The sequence below is a fragment of the Suncus etruscus genome, chromosome 11 (genome assembly GCF_024139225.1).
Source record: "Suncus etruscus isolate mSunEtr1 chromosome 11, mSunEtr1.pri.cur, whole genome shotgun sequence".
Taxonomy (NCBI): domain Eukaryota; kingdom Metazoa; phylum Chordata; class Mammalia; order Eulipotyphla; family Soricidae; genus Suncus; species Suncus etruscus.
In genome coordinates this window covers 91606272-91633334 of record NC_064858.1, presented here as the reverse complement: position 1 = coordinate 91633334, position 27063 = coordinate 91606272, and the positions used below count along the sequence as shown (strand labels likewise).

At 38.2% G+C, this 27063-nt stretch overlaps 1 protein-coding gene across 2 annotated transcripts in view; it reads right to left on the bottom strand.

The window, feature by feature from the left end:
* Nucleotides 1-27063, bottom strand: part of MON2 (MON2 homolog, regulator of endosome-to-Golgi trafficking) — a 126210-nt gene that overhangs the window by 93214 nt on the left and 5933 nt on the right. For both annotated transcript variants that reach the window (XM_049782729.1, XM_049782730.1), the window contains exons 2-3: nt 15454-15517; nt 865-992 (exon numbers count right to left, since the gene is read on the bottom strand). In XM_049782729.1, the coding sequence (XP_049638686.1) occupies nt 865-992; nt 15454-15517 (192 nt within the window). The remainder of the gene's footprint in view (nt 1-864; nt 993-15453; nt 15518-27063) is intronic.

Genomic DNA, 27063 nt, shown 5'->3' with positions numbered 1-27063 from the left:
CTTATTAAATACTATTCCAGATTTAACAAAAAAAATTCAATTCAAATTAATAATATAGTCATATACTCAATGAAATCAGTAATTTAGATGATGTATATTAAAGGCAAAAAATTAAAGTTTTCTATCAAGTACTTGATAAAGTACATTAACAACTATTATATTTGAAAGCAGGATGCCAAACAACAAAAACCAGGATGCCTATTCATGGTGAGTAAATCTTCTTTCTTGCTTTACAATTAGAGGCAAACAATATGTATAAATAAATGAACAACTAATAAATTCAGATAGTCCAGTTAACAATCATGCTTTTTCTCTTCTACCTTAAGTGTTATCTTAGATAATACTGCACATTTACTTGAAATAATTTATTTAAAATGATTCCACTTAATTTGTCATTTACAATCTAATTTTTGTAATTTACAAATTGACTTAAAATGATCATCCACATTTTAAATTACAAGTTCTTAGTTACAACCTGACAAAATTCATTTATTCTTTATTCATTACTTATGAGTGTTAAAAGACAATTTTATGATCCTTTATAAGATTATTATTGCTCATAAAACTGTTTTATACTATATGAACTAAGTTCTTTCCCCTCTTATGAAAACTTCTAATTTGATTCTTTTTTTTTTTTTTTTTTTGGTTTTTGGGTCACACCCAGCGGTGCTCAGGAATTACTCCTGGCTGTCTGCTCAGAAATAGCTCCTGGCAGGCACGGGGGACCATATGGGACACCGGGATTCAAACCAACCACCTTTGGTCCTGGATCGGCTGCTTGCAAGGCAAACGCCGCTGTGCTATCTCTCCGGGCCCTAATTTGATTCTTAATGTGTACACTTCAAATAAAAATCTTCATATTACCTCAGATACAACTTCATGTGACATGAGTCTCTGAATGGCGGCCAAACATAGCTGAGTAATCTTCGGTTCTTTGGTTCCACAACCCATTAAAAATGGCTGGACAACTTCGGAGCTGTTTTCTTTCAATGCTTCATTTAAAACACATATGATGTAATTATTTAACCAAACTCATAATTAGGAATACATGTAATACAATTATAATCAATAACTGTAATTTTCATAAAAAACACTTTATGTGAAAATACCAAAGTAAAAATTAAGAAGTTAAAACACTTCTGATAGGCACTTCAAATGGATCTAAGCCAGTGTTTCTCAACTGTTTTCAACCATTGTCCCCTTTCAACCTTTTTACCTTCCTGTGGCCCCTGTCTTACCAGTTGGTCTCCTAGTCTCACACCATGACCCCCATTTATGCAACTTCCACCTGTGACCCTCCTGGAATATCCTGAAGGCCCATAGTGGGCTATACGTTGAGAAACTATGATCTCAACTAAACCCTTAACTTTCCCAAGTCTTTCTCCTGATATTCTGTTATTTTGGTTTTCCTCCATCTCATGCTATAAACATCTACTTTTATATTTAAGAACAATTTCTCAGAAGAACTTTCCTTTCTCAGAAGAGCACTGCAATTTTTTAATATTGTAAGAAAAAAAAACATAAATCAGAATTCCTACTAAAATAGAAAGAATAATTAAAAATAGAACATATAAGTATCAATCCCACACTTCTGAATGAATGTTCAAAAACTCTCTAGAATTGGGGGCCGGAGTGATAGCACAGTGGTAAGGCGTTTGCCTTGCACATGACCAACACAGGATAGACCCTGGTTCGAATCCTGGCACCCCATATGGTCCCCCGAACCTGCCAGGAGCAACTTCTGACTGCAGAGCCAAGAGTAACACCTCAGCGCTGCCAGGTGTGACCCAAAACCAAAACAAAACAAAACTCCCTAGAACTGGCACAGTTTTCTGAACCAGCACTAGAAATCAAACTCCTACTGGGGAAGGCCCTAATGCTGCCCCGACATCGACTTGCTCCAGGGTGGATTGAATTGACACCCCAACAACTTGAAAACAGCAACAGCAACAATTTGCTTTCGGGGCAGGTTTCCCTGTCTCGCCACCAAGAGGTGAGATGAAACCGGAAGATGCTCCACGCAAAAAACAAGATCTCTACAGAAGCTGACTATATAATACTATGATAGAAGAGATGGTTTTCTGGGAACTTTGAAGAAAGACTGGGGTTAGACAACTTAGTATGCCCAGAGCCTGTTGCTGGTCTTATGGCAGGGTGCTTCATGGGTAGAGATACACAGTATTTAGGCCAGTGTTTCTCAAATAGTGAGGCGCCCACGCCTTCGATCAGTAAAGGGGGGCGCGTTTGACCTCGGCAAACATTGTCATAACAAGCTAAGCCCCGTGGTTATGTCTCTGGAGCTGAGAGTTGCTGTGTCCTGCTTCAAACCCCGCTTGGAAAAGCTATGCATTGCAAAACGTGCTCATTGTAGCCATGAATCCAGACATCACCTCTGATTAAAAAATCAGCTCAAATTATTTTATATATTTTTGTTTTGCAGGTTAAAGATTTTTTAATAAGGATACTATTTACAGTCGTGCGGGGGGGGGCGCGAAAAATGTTTTCTTCTTCCTAGGGGGGCATGACAGAGAATAACTGAGAATCACTGATTTAGGCCAAAGATTTTCCTTTCTATTTTCCCCAGTTTGCTGTACCTATGCAAAACCCTGCCACCCTTTCTGTATCTTTTGAATAGGGCTCCTGCCTTTTTCTTTTTTTTCTTTGTTTTTGGGCCACACCCAGCGGTGCTCAGGGGTTACTCCTGGCTGTCTGCTCAGAAATAGCTCCTGGCAAGCAGGGGGGACCATTCGAACCAACCACCTTTGGTCCTGGATCAGCTGCTTGCAAGGCAAACACCGCTGCGCTATCTCTCTGGGCCCAGCTCCTGCCTTTTTCATAGAACCTTGATACACAAATTACTTTATATGACCTAATACCTCTGCATTTTACTATAAATTTAAGAAGAAAAAAAAAAAAGAATAGAGGCCAGGGGCCAAGTGGCCTCAGGTGCATTGGTGGAGATAAAAATGACTGAACTAAATATCCAAGCAAAAGTCAACAATAATAGAATCAAGAGGTCCAAACTGTCTCAACTTAAAATGGGCCTGTTATACTGGCAGGCCAGGGGGCAAAGGATGGTGGTATAGGATACACTCTGGGAACACTGGTGGAAAGAGGTCAAACACTGGTGGTGGGGATGGCCCTGATTCATTGTCACTATATGTCTGAAATCAATATGAAGGACTTTGTAAATCACAATGGTTTCAATAAAATAAAAAAAACTCCCTAGAAATTTGTCTTACATTTACAAAGTTCACTTTTATTTCTCTAAAATAAAAGCTTATTTCCATCAAGCTAGGAGAGATTTTTGAGCGCATAGCCAGGAGTAATCCCTGAGCGTCACCAGATGTGGCCCATAAACCAAACCGCCCCCCACCATAAAAAAAAAAAAAAAGGTAATAGTATTGGGGCTGGAGCAATGACACAATGAGTAGGGCATTTGCCTTGCACACAACCAACCCAAGTTTGATCCCTGGTATCCCATATGGTCCTCTAAGCCTGCCAGGAGTGAATTCTGAACTCAAAGCCAGGAGTAACCCCTGAGTGCCACCAAGTACGGCCCCAGAACAAAACAAAACAAACGAAAACAATAGCATTACTCCTGTTATTATTAAAGCAATACTTCAAATTAATTGGATAAGCATGCCGTATTTCTAAATCGTAATTTAACTTCCATATTTATTCATGCATTCACAATTCTTTCATATATTTTAAAAGGCCATAGTAAGACATTAAAAAGAAATTAAAATATACATAACTAAATTTACAAAATAAGATCAGTATACATTTACTGAATGGTTACACCCAAGATGACTAAGGCAAGTATGCATCCTCAGGAAATATGGATAAACATGTAAACCAGGGGTCTCAAACTCAATTTACCTGGGGGCCACAGGAGGCAAAGTCAGGGTGATCCTTGAGTGCAAAGTCAGTAGTAAGCCTTGAACATTGGGGGGTGACCCAAACAACTAAAACAAAACAAACAAAAAAGGATTTCTCTAGGGCAGGGCCACAAAATGTTGTACGGAGGGCCGTTTGCAGCCTGCGGGCCGTGAGTTTGAGATCCCTGATGTAAACCCAAGTCCTAAAACCATAGTATTTTGATGTCTAATATATATTTATCCAAAATTACTATATCTATCAATCATTTTTGAGACATATAACAAAGGCATACAAATCTTAGTATCAATGTTTTTGAAAAGGGAAATTAATTGTTCTAAATTAGTATTAAACATTTTAAAACCACTTTTAATATTAATGTTATCTAAATATCACGTATTTTCTCCCAAAGCTTTTCTTAAAGTATCAGAGATAAAAATTACAATTTCCTTCAGCATACTCTGCAAAGTCCCTCAGAATGTCAATATAAGTTAGTGATGCAGCCATGTTCAGAGAAGGCAAATATCTGGAGCTGAATACAAAGCACAGCAGGTAGAGTGCTTGCTTTGCTTGTGACTAACCGCAGTTCGATCCCGGGTAACCCACAGTTTCACAAACCTGGCAGAGTGATACCTGAACACAGAACTAAGAGTAAATAAACCCTGAGCATCACAGGTGTGCCTCCACTCAAAAGAGGGAAGGCATATATGACTAGCAAAAATCAATGCCCCTAAATAGGTTTCCTCTCTTTTATTTTAATTTTCTTATGAATAAAGATTTTTATTCAAACCCAAAACACTAACTATTCATAAAAATGTCTTAAAACATTTGATTGAATAAACTTGAGGTTAAGAAACTAATACATGGGGCCAGAGAGATAGCACAGCAGTGTTTGCCTTGCAAGCAGCCAATTCAGGACCTAAGGTGGTTGGTTTGAATCCTGGTGTCCCATATGGTCCCCTGTGTCTCCCAGGAGCTATTTTTGAGCATATAGCCACACCGCAAGGTGTGGCCCAAAAACCAAAAGAAAAAGAAAAAAAAAAAAAGAAACTAATACAATCTATCGTCTTCTTTGCAGGGATAAAAATCATTTAGGGCTCCCTATGGAAATATACATTAAGAAAATAGAAAGCGGGGCAGAGAGATAGCATGCAAGGTGTATGCCTTGCATGCAGAAGGTCAGTGGTTCGAATCCCGGCATTCCATATGGTCCCCTGAGCCTGCCAGGAGTGATTTCTGAGTGTAGAGCCAGGAGTAACCCCTGAGCACTGCCGGGTGTAACCCAAAAACCAAGAAAAGAAAAAAGGAAGGAAGGAAGGAAGGAAGGAAGGAAGGAAGGAAGGAAGGAAGGAAGGAAGGAAGGAAGGAAGGAAGGAAGGAAGGAGGGAGGGAGGGAGGGAGGGAGGGGGGGGAGGGGGAGGGGGGGGAGGGTGGGGGGGGGGAGGGGGGGGGGGGGGAGGGAGGGGGGGGGGAGGGAGGGAGGGAAGGAAGGAAGGAAGGAAGGAGGAAGGAAGGAATGAAGGAAGGAAGCAAGGAAGGAAGGAGAGAAGGAAGGAAGAGAGGAAAGGAAGGAGAGAAAGAAAGGAAGAGAAAGAAAGAAGAAGAAAGAAAGAAAGAAAGAAAGAAAGAAAGAAAGAAAGAAAGAAAGAAAGAAAGAAAGAAAGAAAGAAAGAAAGAAAGAAAGAAAGAAAGAAAGAAAGAAGAAAGAAAATAGAAAGCAACTCCCAGTATTAGTATCAGTAGCTACTAATACCAGAACAAAGATCTGTATTATTCCAGCAGTCCATCCCCTCCAACCCCCAAGTCAGTATTGCTCACATTGGAAAATGCTGAATTAAAAAGTAACCTTAATGCAAAAAAAAAAAAAAAAAAAAAAACTAGGTTGGGGCTGGTGAGGTGGCACTAGAGGTAAGGAAGGACCGCAGTTCGATCCCCTGGCGTCCCATATGGTTCCCCCAAGCCAGGGGCAATTTCTGAGCGCTTAGCCAGGAGTAATCCCTGAGCATCAAACGGGTGTGGCCGAAAACAACAAAACAAAACAAAACAAAAAAAGCTAGGTCTAAAAATAGTATAGTGGGTAAGACATTTGCATTGAATATGGCCAACCCAGCTTCAATCCCCAGTATCCCATATTGTTCCCTGAACACCATCATGAGTAATTTCTGAGTGCAGAGCCAGGAATAAACAGAACATCAATGGGTTTGGCCCAAAACCCAGTATGTGAATGTACATCATGTGTTTGTAATATATAGAGTGCTCTAACAAAGTTTTTTTTTTTTTTTTTTTTTTTTGGTTTTTCGGGCCACACCCATTAGATGCTCAGGGGTTACTCCTGGCTACCTGCTCAGAAACTGCCCCTGGCTTGGGGGGACCATATGGGACACTGGGGGATTGAACCGTGGTCCTTTCCTTGGCTAGCGCTTGCAAGGCAGACACCTTACCTCTAGCGCCACCTCGCCGGCCCACAAAGTTTATTTTATTTTATTTTATTTTATTTTTATTTTTGTGTGGTTTTTGGGTCACACCCAGCAGTGCTCAGGGGTTATTCCTGGTTCCGGGCTCAGAAATTGCTCCTGGCAGGCACAGGGGACCATATGGGACACCGGGATTCAAACCGATGACCTCCTGCATGAAAGGCAAATGCCTTACCTCCATGCTATCTCTCCAGCTCCCAAAGTTTATTTTTTAAAGTACAAAATGTTAACAAAAGTTATTTTGGGGGGGGTTGGATCACACCTGGCAGCGCAAAGGGGTCACTTTACTCCTGGCTCTGCGCTCAGAAACTGCTCCTGACAGCCATGGGGGATCATATGGGATGCGGGATTCGAACCACCATCTGTCCTGGATCGGCTGTGTGGAAGGCAAAATGACCTGCTGCTGTGCTATCTTTCCAGCCCCGTTAACAAAAACTTTTAATGCAGTAATTATGATAAAGTTTTGAACAGCAATAAAAATAGAAAAATCTATGAAAAATCAATGATGTAGATAATTAAACTGAGGTGATATTAATATTCACAATACGAAGAAGTTCACACGTATCAAAAAGAGCAACTAAAACATTACCTGGTTAACACTGATTCTAAGATATCATCACACAAACTCACAGGGATGATAAAATGTGAAAGAACCAAAAAGTGTAACTTAGAATGAATAATTAAGGTGATACACAGAGATATAGTCTATAGATGTCTGTCAGTAATCCAAATCTATCATGTATATCATGTATATATGAAGGAGTAACAAGAATAAGAGGTTAAAATTATTTTAATTTGAATGAATCAAAAATCTACTTTCTTCAAACTTTATCCTTCCAGTTTAGAATACTAAAGTCAAAAGGGAAGCTTCCATATTATCCAAAATAGGTGGTCAATAAAAAAAAATAACTTATTTGGCTGAAGATATGGTACAGCTGGTAAGACACTTGCCTAGCATGCAGCCACACACGCCCGATCTCAGCCTCCCATAAGGTCCCCTCAGCGCACCAGGAGTAACCTCTAAGTGCAGAGCCAGAAGCCAGAAACACTGCCAGGTGTGGCCAAAAAACAAAAACAAAAAATAAAACAAAATAACTTGTTGATTCTAAATCCTTTGAAGCAGTGTGAAAAACAAAAACATCACCCACATCAAAAAAATTTTTCCCCCTCATTTAACAAATCGATAGTGGTTCTAATGAAGCAGAAATTAATCTTCCTTTTCTAAGAGATAGCTACTCTTATTTATGCACAATATTTAATAACATGCAATTAAGGACAATTTATATTTTTTTTAAATCGCATTGAAGTACGGACTTGGAGGAAAGGACTACAGCAAACTGGATAAATACTGCTTTAACTTAAATAGAATAATGCACTTTCACACACCTTAAAGAGGTCAGCAGGTCCCTGTATCCTAAGGGCTTCCTTGCTCTGAGCAGTTTCACTGCATAATTTTTATCCTGGAAAAAAAGAATTAAACTAGGGTACCCCACTATGAATCACATTAATAGGGATTACTAATTTTTCATTATGATTAATTTTAACCATCATTAATTATTTAAAGTTCTTGTGGAACAAATCAAATGTAATATGTATATAATTACTAGCCTCAAAACCCTTAAAAACATATTTACAAGAGAGTGAGACATTATCATCCCCTTCAAATATTTTAATAATTTTAAAGGTCTAAAATATTTATTTTGAATGTATCAAGATTAGTGAAATAAATAAGACCACAGGCAGTTTTATATTAAAAACATCTTGTAAGTGAAAAAAAAATTACTCAACAAAAATAATGTTGGTTCAATCGGTCAATAATTTTGCAAGAAAAAAATCTAAATCTTTATGTGATCTCAGATAATATTAGTCAAAAAATCAACATTAGGGCCCGGAGAGATAGCACAGCGGCATTTGCCTTGCAAGCAGCCGATCCAGGACCAAAGGTGGTTGGTTCGAATCCCGGTGTCCCATATGGTCCCCCGTGCCTGCCAGGAGCTATTTCTGAGCAGACAACCAGGAGTAACCCCTGAGCAACACCGGGTGTGGCCCAAAAACCAAAAAAAAAAAAAAATCAACATTAGAAATTTAGAAGGAAAAAAGAAAACAAGAAAAAAACAAAATTTAGAAGAAAATAAATGACTATCAATTATATGGGAAGGTAAAGTGAAGAAAAAAAATTTTTTTGAGGCTGGAGAGGGGGTACAGCAAGTAGAGTGTTTGCCTTGCACGTGGCCAACATTGGTTTGATCCCCATCATTCTCCAGCACTGCCAGGAGTAATTCTGAGTGCTAAGCCAAGAGTAAACTTGAACATCACTGAGTATGACCAAAAAAACTAAAAACAATAATAATAATAATAATAGTAATAGTAATAATAAATAAATCTTAACTAGATTACTTTCAAATAAAAAGCAAATACATACAAAATTAAAAGGTCAATGCCTTGCAAGAAATATATCAACATAACAGGAAGCTAATATTTTTTTGTTTTGTTTTGTTTTGTTTGTTTTTGGGTCACACTCGGCAGTGCTCAGGGGTTACTCCTGGCTGTCTGCTCAGAAAATAGCTCCTGGCAGGCACGGGGGACCATATGGGACACCAGGATTCGAACCAACCACCTTTGGTCCTGGATCGGCTGCTTGCAAGGCAAACACCGCTGTGCTCTCTCTCCGGGCCCAGAAAGCTAATATTTTTGTGATATAATATGAAAGTCTGATAAGGAAAACATAAATATTCCAAGAAATAAATGTAATAAAATATGGGACCAGAGCAGTGGCACAAGCAGTAAGGCGTCTGCCTTTCCCAGGCTAGCCTAGGACAAACCTCGGTTCAATCCCCCAGCATCCCATAGGGTCCCTCAAGTCAAGAGCAATTTCTGAGCACATTGCCAGGAGTAACCCCTGAGCGTCATCGGGTGTGACCCAAAACCCTAAATAAATAAATAAATAAATAAATAAATAAATAAATAAATAAATAAATAAATAAATGTAATAAAATAAAAGATTATGGTCAGGGTAATAGTAACAATGAGTAGGGCACAAAAAAAATGTAAGTATTCACTTTCTTTTTCATATTAAAATTTGCTAATTAAAAAAAATAATAATGAGTAGGGGCCGGAGAGGTGGCGCTAGAGGTAAGGTGTCTGCCTTGCAAGCGCTAGCCAAGGAAGGAACACGGTTCAATCCCCTGGCGTCCCATATGGTCCCCCCAAGCCAGGGGCAATTTCTGAGCACTTAACCAGGAGTAACCCCTGAGCATCAAACAGGTGTGGCCCAAAAACAAACAAACAAACAACAAACAACAAAAAAAAACAATGAGTAGGGGCACTTCCCTTGCACATGGCTTACTAAGATTTGATCCCTGGCATATATCCTGTGGGGCTCCACAAGAAACAATCCCTGAGTTCAGAGTCAGGAGTAAGGCCTGAGCACCACTGGGTATGACCCCAAAACCAAAAAAAAAAAAGGGGGGGGGGGAGAGATATTCAATGCATTCAGCAAAAAAAAAAAAAATTCAATATTATAAATGTTAGATAAGAAAGATAGCACAAAAGGTAAGGTGCTGCCTTGCCTGCGCTAGCCATGCTTTGCAGCCAGGATGTCTAGGTTTTATACCTGGCTGTACAAGGCCCCAACAGCAGAGTGATCCCCTGAATTAAGGAGTAAGGAGTAAGCCCTGACCACTTCTGGGCATGAACCAAAAATAAATTTAAAATATGTCAAGAAACTAGAGAAAGAATTCAATAGGTCAAACGCTTAATTTTACAATCAGGACCCAGGTTGAATTCCTGTCACACATAATAATGCTTTGCCCAAGCACAGTAATGTATAACCCAATAACACTCCCTCTTCCAAATGTCAATTAAGTTACTTGCTTAATTACCTAACTTTAAAAAAATAATAATCCAGGCAAGAATACTATAAAAATAAATTCACCTGTAGGTTGTAAGTGTATTAACTGTTATATTTTCAGAAAGTTTGATGACACTATCCAAAAACATGCTCATATCCTTTAAGTTTTCTCATTTAATCATTTTATTTCTAAAAAAACTTACCTTAATAGCCATTTTAAATACCAAACAATGTTCAACATACAGAAATGACTAAATAAGCCATAATCACTTAATGAATACAGCAATGTCAAAAAACTAGAAAAGATGCAAGAGATTTTTTTCTGATACAGTAAGACAGGAGTAAAAATATTTATATATTTCTTTTTCTTTTTTTTTTTTTTTTTTTTTAATTTTGAGGCACATCTGGTGGCACTCAGGGGTTACTCCTGGCTCCATGCTCAGAAATTGCTCCTGGCAGGCTCAGAGGACCATAGGGGATGCCGGGTATCGAATCTGGGTCCGTCCATGGTCAGCCAAATGCAAGACAAATGTCCTACCACTCCAGACCCAAGGACTAAAATCTTTAAAGAAAAAAATATATTTTTGTGTGTGTTTTTTGGGTCACACCTGGCACTGCGCAGGGGAAACTCCTGGCTCCATGCTCAGAAATTGCTCCTGGCAGGCACAGGGGACCATATGGGAAGCCGGATTCAAACTGATGACCTTCTGCATGAAAGGCAAACGCCTTACCTCCATGCTATCTCTTCGGCCCCCTAAAGAAAATTTTAATCCAAGAAATAAAACCCATTAAGACCCATACATTATAATGTAATGAAGCTTTCATATTTGCAGTCCACTAGGTCAACTACAGGGCATGACAATATTTATAGCCTATGTATTCTATCTTGAATTATACATATCTCTTCCTTAATGACAGTACACCAAAATATATGTTCAGCACAGCTAGAATAGTTTATAATAAGTTTATAATATTAATAAACATATGTCAACTCTCCAGTCAAATGCTTTCCATCAACATACTGAGGATGTCACAAGGGGAGAATCTTGAGATAGCACATTCAAATAAAAAAAACTGCTTTATAGCTCAAGTAAAGAGTTTCCTTTATTTTCTACTTCTATTCCCTACTTGCCTGTCAAATAACTTTTTGAGGCTTGAAGACTCAGCCTCAGATTACCAGGTGGAAGGTGTGAAACATTTTTCATAACATTTCTTTCTATCTTGCCATTTACCCCATCGTGTTTGAATTATCTATTTCGAGTCTGTCTCCTTCACAATTCCTTTAGCTGTCTGACATAAATTAATTATGGCAAAGCTCACATATTAATAATAGTGATATATAAAATCAGAGAGAAGATAAATATAGAAGACACAGCACTAAGAGATTAACTTGATTTTTGGAACTTCTATCCTAGTAGCCTACCACTTACTGAAGGCTCAACATTTCCCAGGTAATATGCTAAATAATGATATAAGGAAAATGCAGTGTCAATCCTGATCTCAGAGAGTTTGCCATTAGAAAGGAAAATTTCTGGCAAGACTGTAAAAGCAGATGAAGAAGCATATATGCTAAATAGAATGACTGGCACAAGCATATTTCAAGTATATTTCTTCTATTTCAAATAATTATAGATGAATTATATTATCCATCTTTACATCTTCAAGTCTTCCCTGGAGACTTGAGCATAATGACGTCCTTATTTAAAATATGTTATGTGGCATAATCACATGTCACAAGTGAATATAGTGATACGATAAAAAAACATACCAAATACAATCAGCAGATAAATTACCTTTATCAGAAAAAAATCCAAAGAATATCTCTTCATTTCTACTTACATATCTTTTAATAATAAAATCATTTTGATATAAAAAGGATTGGAAAATTGAGAGAAAATAAAACACACAAATCATGGGGCCAGCAAGCTAGTTCATATGCCTAGCACATAGACTTACGTTTGATCCCTAGCACCATCTGGTGGTCCCAAGTACTACTAGACCCAAGGACTGAATTGTTTGGCCCACACAGCCAGGCAATTATCACCAGAAGTGGCCTTCAAATCCCATAAGCTTAAATCCCTTCTCCCTAAAAACAAAAATCAACAACAAAAAAATCTCCAAAAATCTTACATAATTATTTTCTATGTGAAAATCTAGTATGTATACTGAAAGAAGCCAGAGGTAAATGCAACTGCTGCAAATGTCAGTAGGGAGTAAAAACACAATTTTAAAAGATATCAAAACTTCATTAATAGTTTTTGTTGTAAATACTTATTCAAAAAGTATAGTATCTATACAATTTCTTATGAAACAAGTCTCAGACAATCTGTAGTGCGTTTTAGGTTAGAATAATAAACATTGTCATATCTCAGAGTTAAATGTAAAGTTAAGGTATTTGGTTTTATAAATGAAAAACGTTGTTACTTTGCTACCTTTGCTACTATTGCCACCTCTTATCTGTATAGAATTACATTTAAAGTAAAAGGAAAATCTGAGATAATGATCTGTATATTCGAATTGATGCTGACATTACCTGGCATAGCATTCCCACTTATGTCAGCGTTCATGACAGCAGAGAAAACAAAGAAAAATAAACATTAAAGGAGATGCTTAAAAAAGGGGAAGATGTAAAAATAAAGATATATTCTGCAAATTAACTTTTGTTTGGAAAGTAAATATAAGAAAACTGAAGTTGGCTAGACTTCTATTCTAAGTACCATTAGTTAAAGTTCTGATCATTTTCTGATAACACCTACTTAAAGATTCTGATAACTTTCTGAAGACAGAGGTATTTGAGAACTCAATACCCCAGCACATGGGAAATACCTCAACTGTGTAATTTTAAGATCCAGTACAGCACAAAAGTAGTAACTTATATTATCTAGCTGTATGGAGAAATAGATACTTCTCAGAAAAATTTTTATTTTTATTTTTTTGGTTTTTTTTTTTTTTTTGGGGGGGGGGGGAGTCACACCCAGCAGTGCTCAGGGGTTACTCCTGGCTCTATGCTCAGAAATCGCTCCTGGCAGGCACAGGCATATGGGATGCCGGGTTTCGAACTACTGTCCTTCTAAATGCAAGGCTATCTCTCCGGGCCCTCAGAAAATATTTTTAGAGACTTTTCCTCACTATTAATCGTGAACTAAGTGATTTAAAAACTATATGCTGACTAATTTAAACTTTTTTCCTTGTCAAGAATCTTTAATTTACAAGGTGACAGGGTATAAAATTGATACACTTTAGGTATCAATTGCATTCAATATCTGATAAAAAAAATATAGTGCAAGAAATGTAAATGCTAATAAAAGAGCATTCTCAAGAATATGGCTCTGGGCACTATGAATATTATTAACACATGAACTACTAATTGTATGTGTAAGGATTTTTTCTGACTTGAATAAAATTAAATTGAATTAAAATAAGATTAGCAGTCCTCCTATGTACTAAGCTAACACTAACCGAGATGGCTTATCTTAATACTGATTAGACATTTTATTTTGGTATAAACTCTACAGTAGTGATTTTCTGAAGATGTACCATCAACTACAAACCCAAAGTATACTTCTATTATTAAAGAATAATTAAGGACTTACCATATCAGCAATGTTAGTAGCAAAATAGTATTTGTAATGACTTTCTAAGATGATTACTTTTGATCTATCCAATTTAAGAATATTCAAGTCAGATTTAATCTCACACAGTACTCAACCCAACTAAACTCACGTGTCCACCATCCAGATTCAGTACTTTCTCTTTTCCCATATTTTCACTATTCCCTTTCTCCACATTTACACAGAGTCAACTCAATGAATTAAAACATAAAACTGATATTTTGATAGAACACACAAAGTCAAGGAAGAAGCTATGAGAAACATTTGCAATGTAGGAAAACTAACATTAAGGGTAAATTTCAAGCAAAGCTGGCTTAGCCTTTGGAAAATCCACATTACTCACATCCTTAATTGCTCCCCAAACTATTTATCTTTTGAAACTCTAAAATTTTATTGATTAGGGCTTTATTGATGTTCATTTTTTCAAAAATAGGAAAAAAATGAGTGCTAAAAAATTCTTTACTTGAACCAGAGCAATAGTATAGTGAGTGGGTAAGGCATTTCCTATGCACAGAGCAGACTTGGGTTTGATCCCCAGCACCCTTTGTGGTCCCAAGTCTGTCAGGAGTGATCCCAGAACACACAGCCAGGAATAAGCCCTGAGAACTGGCAGGTGTGCCTGCCCCTCCACCCCCAAAAACTTTACTAATTAAACTTTGTAAATACAAACGTTTTTCTGTATTACTCTTTGGACCAAAAAATAGCACACTTAAGAATTCAAAATGCAGGCTAAAAGAACAAAGGAAAAAAATCAATAATTCTGTCATCCCACAATTGTATACTGCAGAGAAGAAATATAAACTCTGAAAATAAAAAATAAAAAAGAAATATAATCTCTGAACTGTTCTGTATATTGAGTGATTGCCACCACTTACCATGTGTCTTGATCTCTTTGCTATCTCACTTTGTTCTACTATAAAATAGGTTATTTCCTGATGCAGTTGTCTTCTATAGGACAATGGCATATAAAATAGACAATCAAAATAAACTGCTTTCATAGTTTTCCATGTTTATTACTGAGGGATAAACAGAAAACACCAAAGGGAGAACAGACTTACGTACCAAAAGAGTGCCCAAAATTTTGAAAATTCCCCTTTAGAAACTAAGTTTAGTCAGGAGAATCTGAGAAGCCACATTCATATTCTTTTTCCAGACCAATCTCATTCTTTCTTCAAGACTACTCTTTGTCCCAGGACTCAAAAGTCTTCTAGTACCACAAAATTTACATTATATTATGACCTGCCTGCATTACATTACAGTACAGATAAATTTCAGAAAGTGAACTGAGAACCATCTTCCAGTCAACTCAAAGCAAAATAAAGAAACACAAAATTCTTATTTATTATGGGGAATGTGTGTCTACATGTGACTAAAAAGATATAAAATGCAAAGATGTGTAAGAAAAATCCTTATGTCCAGAAATAAATAGTTTTAAAGTTATTGATTTAATCAAATGTAACATCACTAGAATAGTCAATTAGTGCATAAGTTACAAACTGTTACCACTACCATGAAAATAGAATACTACAGCAAGAAAAGGTATTACAGAAGACTATTATTTTTAAAAGCATACTTCTGTATTATTTTTAAGATCACATTATGTTAATTAATTGTTGAATTTTGAAATGCAAAAAATTACCTGCCAAAATTTCGGTGTTTCGTGCAGCTATTGTTTTAACTTTTATTATTCCTGATTCAGCAGCCTGAAAGAATAAAAATAATTAAAAGATAAAAGTTATTATCAAGAATTATTTATGGAAATCACATATGATAAAACCTCAAGCACAGTTTCTTATCCACTTATGTTTCAAGTCAGGAGATATTTAAACGTAGTAGTGGTATAATTATATATATATATTTTTTGTTTGTTTGTTTTTGTTTTTGGGTCACACTAGGCAGCGCTCAGGGGTTACTCCTGGCTTTGCACTCAGAAATCGCCGCTGGCAGGCACAGGGGACCATATGGGATGCTGGGATTTGAACAGGCAAAACACCCTACCGCTGTGCTATCTCTCCAGCTCCTGTAGTGGTATAATTAAATGTAAAAAAAAAAAACAAAAAGAAGAATTTGGTTATCCACACACAAACTTTATAATAACAGCACTGCTATCTTTCTCTGCCTGAGAGCACATTTAAAATAGCCCAATCTTCCATGAATTTAAATGTTCAGAAAATAAAAAAATTAATGAAGTTAGATATTTCCCCCTCCTTCCTCCACCATCAAAATAAACTGTAAAATACTATAAAATCAAATGAAACAATTTTGAATTAGAAGAGACTAGACAACCAAAAATTTTATTATTTGTATTTAAATTTTTATTATGTATTCTATTTTTATCGTGTCTAATTTTTAATTTTATTTTAATTTTTAATTTTATCAAGTGTCCTCATAAGTCTATTAAGCTGGCAGTACTTGGTAGTTACATAGCATTTTACCAATGCCACAAAACTGTGCTGTCTATAAGATAGCTATGTGCCAGTTAAACAGAGCAGTGCTCTGTGTAAAACAGAAAAGATTTTGAAGATGTAGCTAAAAAAAAAAAAAAAAGGTAAACTATCCCTTATTTATTCTAATTATATCTGGAAATAATATATGTAATTTAGGACTTAAACTATGTGTTAAAATTAAATATCTGGGGACCGAAGTGAAAGTACCACAGGTAGGGCTCTTGGCCTGCAAATGGCTATCAGGGTTGCATTCCGGAATTCCATATGATCTCCTGAACCCACCAGGAGTAATTCCTGAATGCAGAGCCAGGAGTAACCCCTGAGTAACACCAGGTATGGCCCCAAACAAATAAATTAATAAAATGTCTTGAGTTTATTTTGTACTTTTATAACGCAATTTAAATTATATATACATATTGATACATATGAATTGTATTTGTGGCTCACACATTTCTTTGTTTTGCTTTTGGGGGAGATGTGGTTGAAGTCGCACCTGGCTCAACCTGTCTCAACTTTGGGAGTTGTTCCAGGCTGTGCTCAGTAAACCACATGAAGCTGATAACAAAACTAAGATCAGCTGCATATAACAGTGGTACTATTTATCTGGCTCCATATTATATTTCAGTTGGACAATTAACATACAATTGGTACATTTCCATCATTAAAACAAAACATTTTTTTTACTATTAAAGAGGTGCATATTTTCAAATGGTCTCTACATCTTAAAAATATAATACTCATCAGTTTTATGCACAGGTTTTTCTATTAGTTAACTGCTTGTTAATTTTGCTGACTCTGCTTTTTTTAAACTTTATTTATTGATTAATTGATTAATGGGTTGTTAGGTCACACCTATCGGTGCACAGGGGTTACTCCTGGCTCTACACCAGGGATCTCAAACTCAATTTACCTGGGGGCCTCAGGAGGCAAAATCGGGGTGAGGCAGCGTCGCATAAGGGATTTCGCTTACTGAATATTCGCAATAAAAAAAAATCACAAAAAATCGCATTAAACATTTGCATACCCCGAACGGAACTGCTCGGGGTATGCGAATGTTTAATGCGATTTTTTTTCTTACTAATGCGATTTTTATTGCAATTATTCGGTAAGCGAATAATCGTAAGTACTACGATATTTGAAGGCCGGCCGCGGACCACAAAATGTTGTACCAAGGGCCGCGAGTTTGAGACCCCTGCTCTACACTAAGAAATCAACCCTGGCAGGCTGGGGACCACATGGGTGCTGGGAATTGAACCGGGTCCCTCCCGGATCTGCCGCATGCAAGGTAAACGCCCTACCTATTTCTTCAGCCCTGACTCTGCTTTCTTTTTTTGTTTGTTTGTTTTTGTTTTTTAGGCCACACCCGGCAGTGCTCAGGGGTTACTCCTGGCTGTCTGCTCAGAAATAGCTCCTGGCAGGCACAGGGGACCATATGGGATTCGAACCAACCACCTTAGGTCCTGGATCGGCTGCTTGCAAGACAAACACCGCTGTACATTCTCTCCAGCCCCATGACAGCTCTCTAAGGCCAAAATGAGCAAGGCGCATGTGCTGAAAGAGTTCTTGGAGACAAAAGAAGAAATAGCACAACGCAGTTCATACATTGTGTAGTATACATTTATTATTTGTTGGTATCCAAGCATTTGAAAAGCTTGCCTTTTTTAAGTGAATTCCCAAACTCATGATTTTGGTGCAAGAGTCTTTTTTACAGTTACAAACTGAATAGTTGGACGATTTTTCCCACCTGTCTTGACAGGAATGAGTATTCAGACACCACCAGTTTTTAATAAGGCAATGGCATAGAGACACAGAATATAACATAATTCTTCTTGATGACAGTAAAAGTGGAGACAACATCTAGTTTCCAAGGGCAGTGAGAGTAATAATGTCATGAGTGGCCAGTGCAAAGTAGTGAAATTCAAGACACTCCATTACATTCAACAGAGACGGGAATAAGTAAGGGTCTCACTGGCCCTGAGTGTTGCTGCAATCTTGTTTAGCATCTATTTGTTACTATGCTTTTTTCTGAGGTTGCTATTTCTGCTTTCTAATAATTCTGTGAACCATTCAATATATTTATCTGGGCCCGGAGAGATAGCACAGCGGTGTTTGCCTTGCAAGCAGCCGATCCAGGACCAAAGGTGGTTGGTTCGAATCCCGGTGTCCCATATGGTCCCCCATGCCTGCTAGGAGCTATTTCTGAGCAGACAGCCAGGAGTAACCCCTGAGCAATACCGGGTGTGGCCCAAAAACCAAAAAAAAAAAAAAACAAAAAAAAAAAAAAACAATATATTTATCTGTAAATTTCATTTCTACCTAAATGAGTCACTGCTCAAAGCTAAGAAACTAAAGCATACATTACAACTTACTTTGAAACATTAACAAATAGAAATGTCCTGGGACCAAGAAGATAGCTCAAAGAGTTGAAACACATGTTGGAGTCTAAGTTCGAAACTACATGGCCCTTCATACACTCCTGGGAGTAATCTGAGTACCAAGCTGAGAGCAGTTCCTGAGTTCTACCAGGTATAAAATAAAATATGAAATGTATTAACCCACCCAAAATATAATAAATGAAATGTTCCAAAACAAAATGAGCACAGCAATTAGAAAAATAAAAAATAAACGTTTTTCTCATTAGAGAAAAAAATTCTGCTTTTCTGATTACTTGCAGGGAGGGCATAATAGAAAGAAGAGGATTTTTTTTTTGGGGGGGGCACACCCGGTGATGCTCAGGGGTTACTCCTGGCTATGTGCTCAGAAATCGCTCCTGGCTTGGGGGGCCATATGGATAACAGGATCGAACCGAGGTCGGTCCTGGGTCAGCCATGTGCAAGGCAAACGCCCTACTGCTGCGCTATCACTCTGGCCTGAAAGAAGAGGCATTTAAAAAAAAAAGATCCTGGAGCCGGAGAAAGAAGAGTAGGCAGGGTGCTTTCCTTATACACAGCTGACCCAGGTTCCCTGTTCCACATACCATTAGGAGTAACAGCTGAATGTGGGGCAGGGGTGGGGGGAAGACCTGGGTCCAGAGATTGGCAGAGGTTAAGCCACAACTTGCTTGTAACACTCCAGTTCAATCCCGAGCATCACAAGATCACTAAGCATCATGACTGGCAGAAGCCATGGAGGTATCAGAACACTGCCAAGATGGCCCTACTATAATCTCTGGCATCATAGAGTCACAGCAGAACAGCACCTTCCAAAGCATTGAACCAGTAGCTGAGAACTGTCAGGAGGCCCCTGGCCCCAAACACCAATAGGGAAGTTCCTCTCAATGCCATAAAAACCTTTCTGAGCCTTGCACTCTGCCAAACAGAGTTTGATCCCCAGCATTACATAGGTTTCCTAAACTCTCACCAGTAGTAATCTCCGAGCAGAGCTAATAGTAAACCCTGACCCACCACCAGTTGTGGCCTAAAAACAAACCCCAAAAAGTGCTGATAGAAGAAGGTATGCAAATTAGAATTCCTTCTGTTTCTCAAAGATATGCAAATAAGTTTTTACCTTGGTTTTTTTTTTTTTTTTTTTTGGTTTTTCGGCCACACCTGTTTGATACTCAGGGGTTACTCCTGGCTAAGTGCTCAGAAATTGCCCCTGGCTTGGGGGGACCATATGGGACACTGGGAGATCAAATTGCGGTCCTTCCTTGGCTAGTGCTTGCAAGGCAGACACCTTACCTCTAGTGCCACCTCACCGGCCCCGTTTTATACCTCTTGTATCAAAAGTATCTCCTACTTTGACCTTGTATATCTGTAGGAGAAAGTCTCAGTTAAGAAATATGATAACTTCCACTGAAATGGCCTCATGCCAAAAAAAAGTACATAAATAAGAAAAAAATTGCTGGTTCTACAGACTTTGGAGAGGAAATACTCATGCCAATTTATGAACTGAGAAAGAAAACTACATGTCTTAAATACACTGCAGCATTTAATTTTTCTTTTTTTTGGGGGGGGGGCACACCCGGAGGTGCTCAGGGGTTACTCCTGGCCGTCTGCTCAGAAATAGCTCCTAGCAAGCATGGGGGACCATATGGGACACCGGGATTCGAACCAACCACCTTTGGTCCTGGATAGGCTGCTTGCAAGGCAAACGCCGCTGTGCTATCTCTCTGGGCCCTAATTTTTCTTAATATTAAATTTAATCTCAAGAAATACCTTTTCTCTCTCTCAGTGTTCCTTACCCAAAAAGACACTCTATCCAAGGGATTCTGAATATTGAGTGTAGTGACAACAAAAAGCCAAGATAAGAGTCCTTGCCCCTCTTTCAAATCACCTAAATATTTACTCTCACTCAATAAGCTCTTTCTGAACAATCTTAAAATTGCACAGTTTCAGTTTAAAAGTGATGACTCCTTTGGGTGCTGAGAAATAGTACAGTGGGTAGGGCGCTTGCTTGCTGGGTTCCAGATTCAATCGCTGGCATTCCAGATGGGTCCCTGAACATCAGGAAACTACCAAGGGCACAGCCATGATAACTCCTAAGCATCACCTGGGGTAGCCCAAAAACAAATAAAAAAAAAAGTCTTCTAACTTGGAGTCTTGTACCATCTGGTACCTAAACTATAAGATTCACAAGATAGATTTTAGATGCGACCTTAAAGATATTTAAAACAAATGTCATCATTCATGCCCATAAAATGTTGTCACCTCACCCATATCTATTCCTGCTTGGCCCCCAAAACCTGTTTCTTCTCCCTACAAAATTCCCTAAACAGCATCATTCTCTTCCAGATCACTGGCCAGATATTTGTGCCTTCTCTCATCCCACAAATCTAATAAGACACAAGAACTGTACGTCGTAAATATAACTTGTACTCTTTCCAAAAACTGTATACTCTTTACATCCCCCAAATCTATAGTTTCTTCTGCTTACAGACCTGTTGTCTTACAGTATGCTATCTCAACTTGTCAATTTTCAGCATTTGCCCCACTACTGAGTAGGTGCTTCTTTTAAAAGGTAAATAAGCTTTTCTTTCACTGCTGGGACACAGACATGCCTAAGTTCAGGCTTCAGATAAAATCCTCACCTCCAGTGTCTTCTGCTCTCAAAAAGGTCTGGGAGGACCCCAGTGAAAATCAATAACATCACCAATTCAACCCACATTAGCAGACTTGGAAGCTAATCAAAGATTGGCTTGTAGCCCAGGAACCTGTAACTGTCCATTCCTGGGATCATGGTGGAAGACACCTTAGCTTGCTGGAAGAGCAGAGCTATGGGCATAAGAAAGAGAAAAAGGATGCCAATACCCAGTTGTCTGAGAAGGGAACCTAGATGAGACGGATGAAAGGATGAAAATTCCACTGATTGCTCAGAAGAATCAGTGAATATAAAGGGCTTGACTCTATTATGTATTACAATGTATACTTAAAAGTGAAGAATATTAATGCATAAAAAGTTGGCCAGGCTAAAGCTTGCAAGTCTCAAACTAAGGGAGCATGCAGGTAATAAGAGAAATAAATGGAATGGAAAGATAGAGGAAATCATTGACTATTATTTTTTTTTTGTTTTTGTTTTTGGTTTTTGGGTCACACCCGGCAATGCTCAGGGGTTATTTCTGGCTCCAGGCTCAGAAATTGCTCCTGGCAGGCACAGTGGACCATTTGGGGCACCAGGATTCGAACTGATGACCTCCTGCATGAAAGGCAAACGCCTTACCTTCATGCTATCTCTCCGGCCCCTGACTATTATTTCTTAACGTGAAAAATACTGCTTTGCTGAACTTAAAGCAGTCTTAACAAGATAATAGCTATACTAACTTGTGACACAGCTTCTTATTCTCATACTTTACAGTATTAATCAACATATAGTATGACATCAACAGAGTCAGAAATAATTCCTTCCCTTTGCATTTTCTGTAGAAACTATCCAAAATGCCTTTCTTCTTTAGACTCTCTATACTGTAGCTTCTAATACTTAACCCCATTCATCTCATTACTTGTTTTTCCATTCTAGCTGCAAGCCCAAATAGAGGAAAAAACTTACTTTATTCATCTCTTTATGTTACTAAGGCATATCTTAATGCCTAATATACAGCAGCTACAAAGGAAGTGTTTCTATATGAAAAAGCAAAGCATTCTAAATAGAGGGAAGAACTTTACTGCCCACTAAATGGGGAATTCCAGAGGAACTTCTAAAGAAATCCAGAGATTCCCATTACCACTAAGATCACAGTTTTACTTCTCTGTCCTTCTTTTCATTCTGTTCTTGTTCCAGAAATGGTGTTCCAAGTACAGAACAGGGAGTAGAGACTAAGCACTGCCAGTTATAGTCAAAAAAAAAACAACAAAACCTAAAAAGCACAAAACATTTTCCACAATATCCATTAGCAATATAACCACAAAATTGGAATAAATTTACCAGAGGTTCACTTCAATTATTGAATGAACACAGCACAAAAGAGCTAAAAGAGAAATGTGAAATTCAAAAAAATGACAACCTAGAAGAATGTACTATCTTGAGACATCAGGGAGTTATAAAGTTGCCTGAATAAGATTTTTAAATGTCGGATACAGTCAAAAGTATTCCCAAATCAAGTGCACACTTCACACTACTCAACAGATCTAGAATACTTTCTAGAGGTTAATAAACTCATCACTTAGTACACAGAAACCAATAATTGAATTTCACCAAAGAAATCTGCTATTTGGGATGAGCAGCTCTGCTGTCTGTGATTACCAGCAATGCCAGCAATTCTAGCGAGGCACAGCCAGAATACTGTTGCATATGGTAACACAATAATTAATGATGAAAGAAGACTGTGGAACTCAGCTCAGCAATCAAGGGAGCATGTAAAAAGAACTGCGCTCCACCCCTGGCACCACTCGGGAGTCCCCCAAGCACCACCAAATGTGGCCTGGACTACATAGTGCCATATCACAAGACCTGAGCAATTGAACCATCTGGCAAATAGGCAAAGTATCACTAGGAGTGATGATACTGAGTGGTGCTGAGGTCCCTGAGCACCACTTGTTAGGGGGAAAAAAAAAGGAAAAATATTTTCTATTTAAAATGTCTTCCTTTTTTGGTTTACATGCTTTTTTACATGCTTTATTTCTTCTATTTCATTAAAGCACAGTAAGATCATGAACAAACTCCATTTTTGTTGTCGCTTTTGTTTTTTGGGGTTTTTGTTTAATTGTTTTTGGGCCACACCAGGTGAAGCTCCAGGGGTTACTCCTGGCTATGCGCTCAGAAATCAGTCCTGGCTTGGGGGACCATATGGGACGCCAGGGGATCGAACTGTGATCTATCCCAGGTCAGCACACTCAAGGCAAATGCCCTTCTGCTTGTGCCACCACTATGGCCCCAACAAATTCATTTTTTAATGTATTTTTAAAACATGATTTAAAAGTTATTCATAGTTGAGCTTTAGAAAAATAATACTTCAACACCAATCCAAGGCTTACCTACTCCGTCTTCCCCTACCCACTCCTACTCCCTGCTTGCCCCCTTGATAGGTACATTACAAAGTTCAATGGTTGCTGTTTAGATCTCATGTTTTCAGTGTTCTTGATCTGTGCTCTGGATTTATAAGCTATACTGCTCTCCCACATCACCAATAATAATCGAAACTCTTGACCTCTGGTCCCCATTACTTCTCTTTCTCATCTTCTTACTTCTAGCCTTGATTTCTTTTCTCTGTCCTCTTCCCTAAGCTCTGCAATCAAAGATGGCATATTCTTCCCTTCTTTACTACCTTACATTTCTTCATCCAGTTATTCTTTTTTTTTTTTAATGGTTTCTGGACCACACCTGATGATGCTCAGGGTTTATTCCTGGCAATGCGCTCAGAAATCACTCCTGGCTAAGGGGGACCATCTGGGATGCTGGGGATTGAACTAGGTCCATCCTAGATCTGCCACATGCAAGGCAAACGCCCTACTGCTGTGCTATTGCTCCGGCCTGAGTTATTATATATACCACAGATAAGTGAGATTATTCTGTGCTCATGAAGAAACTAATTTTTTAACAAAATGATTTCACTAATCTTTGCTTTCTATTAAATTTTTTTGCTTTCTATTAATTTTCTACATGAAAATAAATTTAGAGAATCCAAATGTTTATGCTTAAACTCCTGCAGGCATGATACTTTTATAAATAAATAACTAATTTAGAAAACATGTAGACTAACCACATGCTTTTAATAAATTATTGTAAAATGCTCTTAGAATACTGCAATAAATTAATAAAATTTTCTTATAAATTCAAGCAAAACTTTTACTGCTTATTACTTCTAGGAAGCACCTGCCTTGCAAGGGTGCTCAGAAGATGAGAGGGGGAAGGGAACAGAGGTGCAGAACAGGTTTTTGGTGATTCTTGGCCAGTTGCCAGTAGCAGTCCAACACAAGAGCCTGAGAAGTGTAACTCAAGCCCTGCCTATGATGACAGTTTTCCTGGGTCACCCAGATGATGTTGGGGAATGGTTTCCAGAGCTGCACCCAGTGAAGTGTAGGAGAACAAGTGGTTGTGTGACTCAAACCATCAAACCAGAGTAAACCACAAACAAGGTTATCTCTTTTTTTTTTTTTGGTACAACTTTATGCCTCCCCTTCCTTCCCCTTCCTACTTCCCTCCCCCTTTCCCACCCTCCCAGCCTACCTCACTCCACCCCGCCCCCACTCTCTCTGAGCACAGACCAAGGAATGACTGGAGTGTCGCAGATGTGGTCCAAAAACCAAAAATCACAATTCTTATATATATGTAACAGGTAAGTGATTCTGATAAGCCTTTGAGGATGAATGTATAGTTTCTGAAGTGTAGTCAATAGTAAAAAAACAAACAAACAAAAAACAACAAAGTGAAGAGTTAAAAATCAAAAATACATGCATGACTACATAACTACTTAAATTCATTATCTAGGAGAGTAAGTCTTGAGCAAAATGACTTTTAACTTTCTTGCCCATTTTTTCTCTTTTTGTTGTTTTTTGGGACACACCCAGTGGTGCTCAGAGCTTATTCCTCGCTCTGTGTGCAAGATTATTTCTGGTGAATATCAGGGGGCTGATGGGGATCAAACTCAGATCTGCTATATGCAAAGCAAATGCCCTACCTGCTGTACTACTTACCTCTGGCCAACATACTGTACTTACTATTGCTCTCGTCCTTCTATCCTATTTTTCATACTGTTTTAGCTATTGCTGGTAAGGTTGAAATAAACTGTAAAAATTTATTTCAGTACGTAATACGTGAATTATTCTGGGTCCAGAGAGATGGTCTTACACATGACTTACACTTGCCTTACATATGACTGACTTAAATTCAATCCTGGCACCTCATCTGTTCCTCAGAGCCTAGGAATGATCCCTGATTGCAGAACGAGGAGTAGAGCTGAATATCGCCAAGTGTGGGCTGAAAACAAAACCAATCAACCAAAATCAAAAATAAATGTGGGAGGCCGGAGAGATATCATGGAGGTAAGGCGTTTGCCTCTGATGCAGAAGGATGGTGGTTAGAATCCCGGCCTCCCATATGGTCCCCCGAGCCTGCCATGAGCGATTTCTGAGCATAGAGCCAGGAGTAACCCCTGAGCGCTGCTGGGTGTGACCCAAAAACCAAAAAAAAAAAAAAAAAATGTGGATTATGCTTATGAGGTAAAGAATACAACTAGTCATGAACAAAAACACCTGACCAATGGTAAGAAAAAACCCGTAACACATTATAAAATACTAAGCCATAACAACTCCAGATTAACATGTAATGCTTATCCAATTCTCATTCTTCGGTGTGATAAGGTCCTAATAGTGTTATCTTCTTTCTTACCAGAAAAGCCAATTGATTTATACCCCAAACAGCTGGTTTAAGGGAGAACCCTACCAATGTAGCAAGACGCATCTCTTTGATCCAATGTCCACCTCAATTAACATAAAACACTCAGGAACCTTTATGCTTCTACCACAGGAACCTCTGCTTTCTAAGGCAAACCAACTTCTACTAGGCTTGAGGAAACAAATTACATAGCTTAGGAACACTACTTGCACTGATGAGCCTTTCCATATTCTTTCAAAATTCTATTGACTTTCCTTCTTTGAAAATTCAACTAACACATTCACCATTACTTCAACCACTTTTCCTGCTAAGACTCAACTGTTCCTAGTCTACTTCTCTAAAGTGGTCCATCTGTTCCCATCAAATTTCCAATCCAAGGTTTGGAACAGTAAAGCATTTGCCTTGCATGTGGCCAACCCAGCTTTTATCTCCAGCATCTTATATGGTCTCCTGAGTATGCCAGGAGTAAACCTTCAGTACCATTGGGTGTGGACCAAAAACAAACAAAAAACAACAAATAAACAAAAAATACCCATCCAATCCACCATGTACTTCATCACCAATCATTTCGAGCATCAACCTTATATTTCCTATCTCACTAATGAAGCATAAGTTATAGGCCAAATAATCCACAACTTCCTATTTTCTTACTATTTTTCTCAATCCAAAATTATCACATTCAAATCTCTTTTTCACTATTTCTTTCCTCTGTCAAAAGATACTGTGTTGCTTCTCAGACTGAAAGTCATTTTATATAAGTATGTCCCCCGAAATTCCATCTTTCTGAGAAGCTTTACTCTATCATATATTTCTTCTCTCTCCCATAAGATTTTTTTTCCCATTAAAAAAAGTCTGCCCAGACATCTCCCATTGGTGTGGCTCTTTCCCAAAGTTCCTTCTTTTTTGTTTTTCAGGGTTTTTATTAAATCCACACCCAGTGTACTCAGGGCTTACTACTGGCTCTGCACTAAGGAATCAATTCTGGCAATGTTCAGGGGACTGTATGTGATGCCTGGGATCAAACCCTGCTCAGC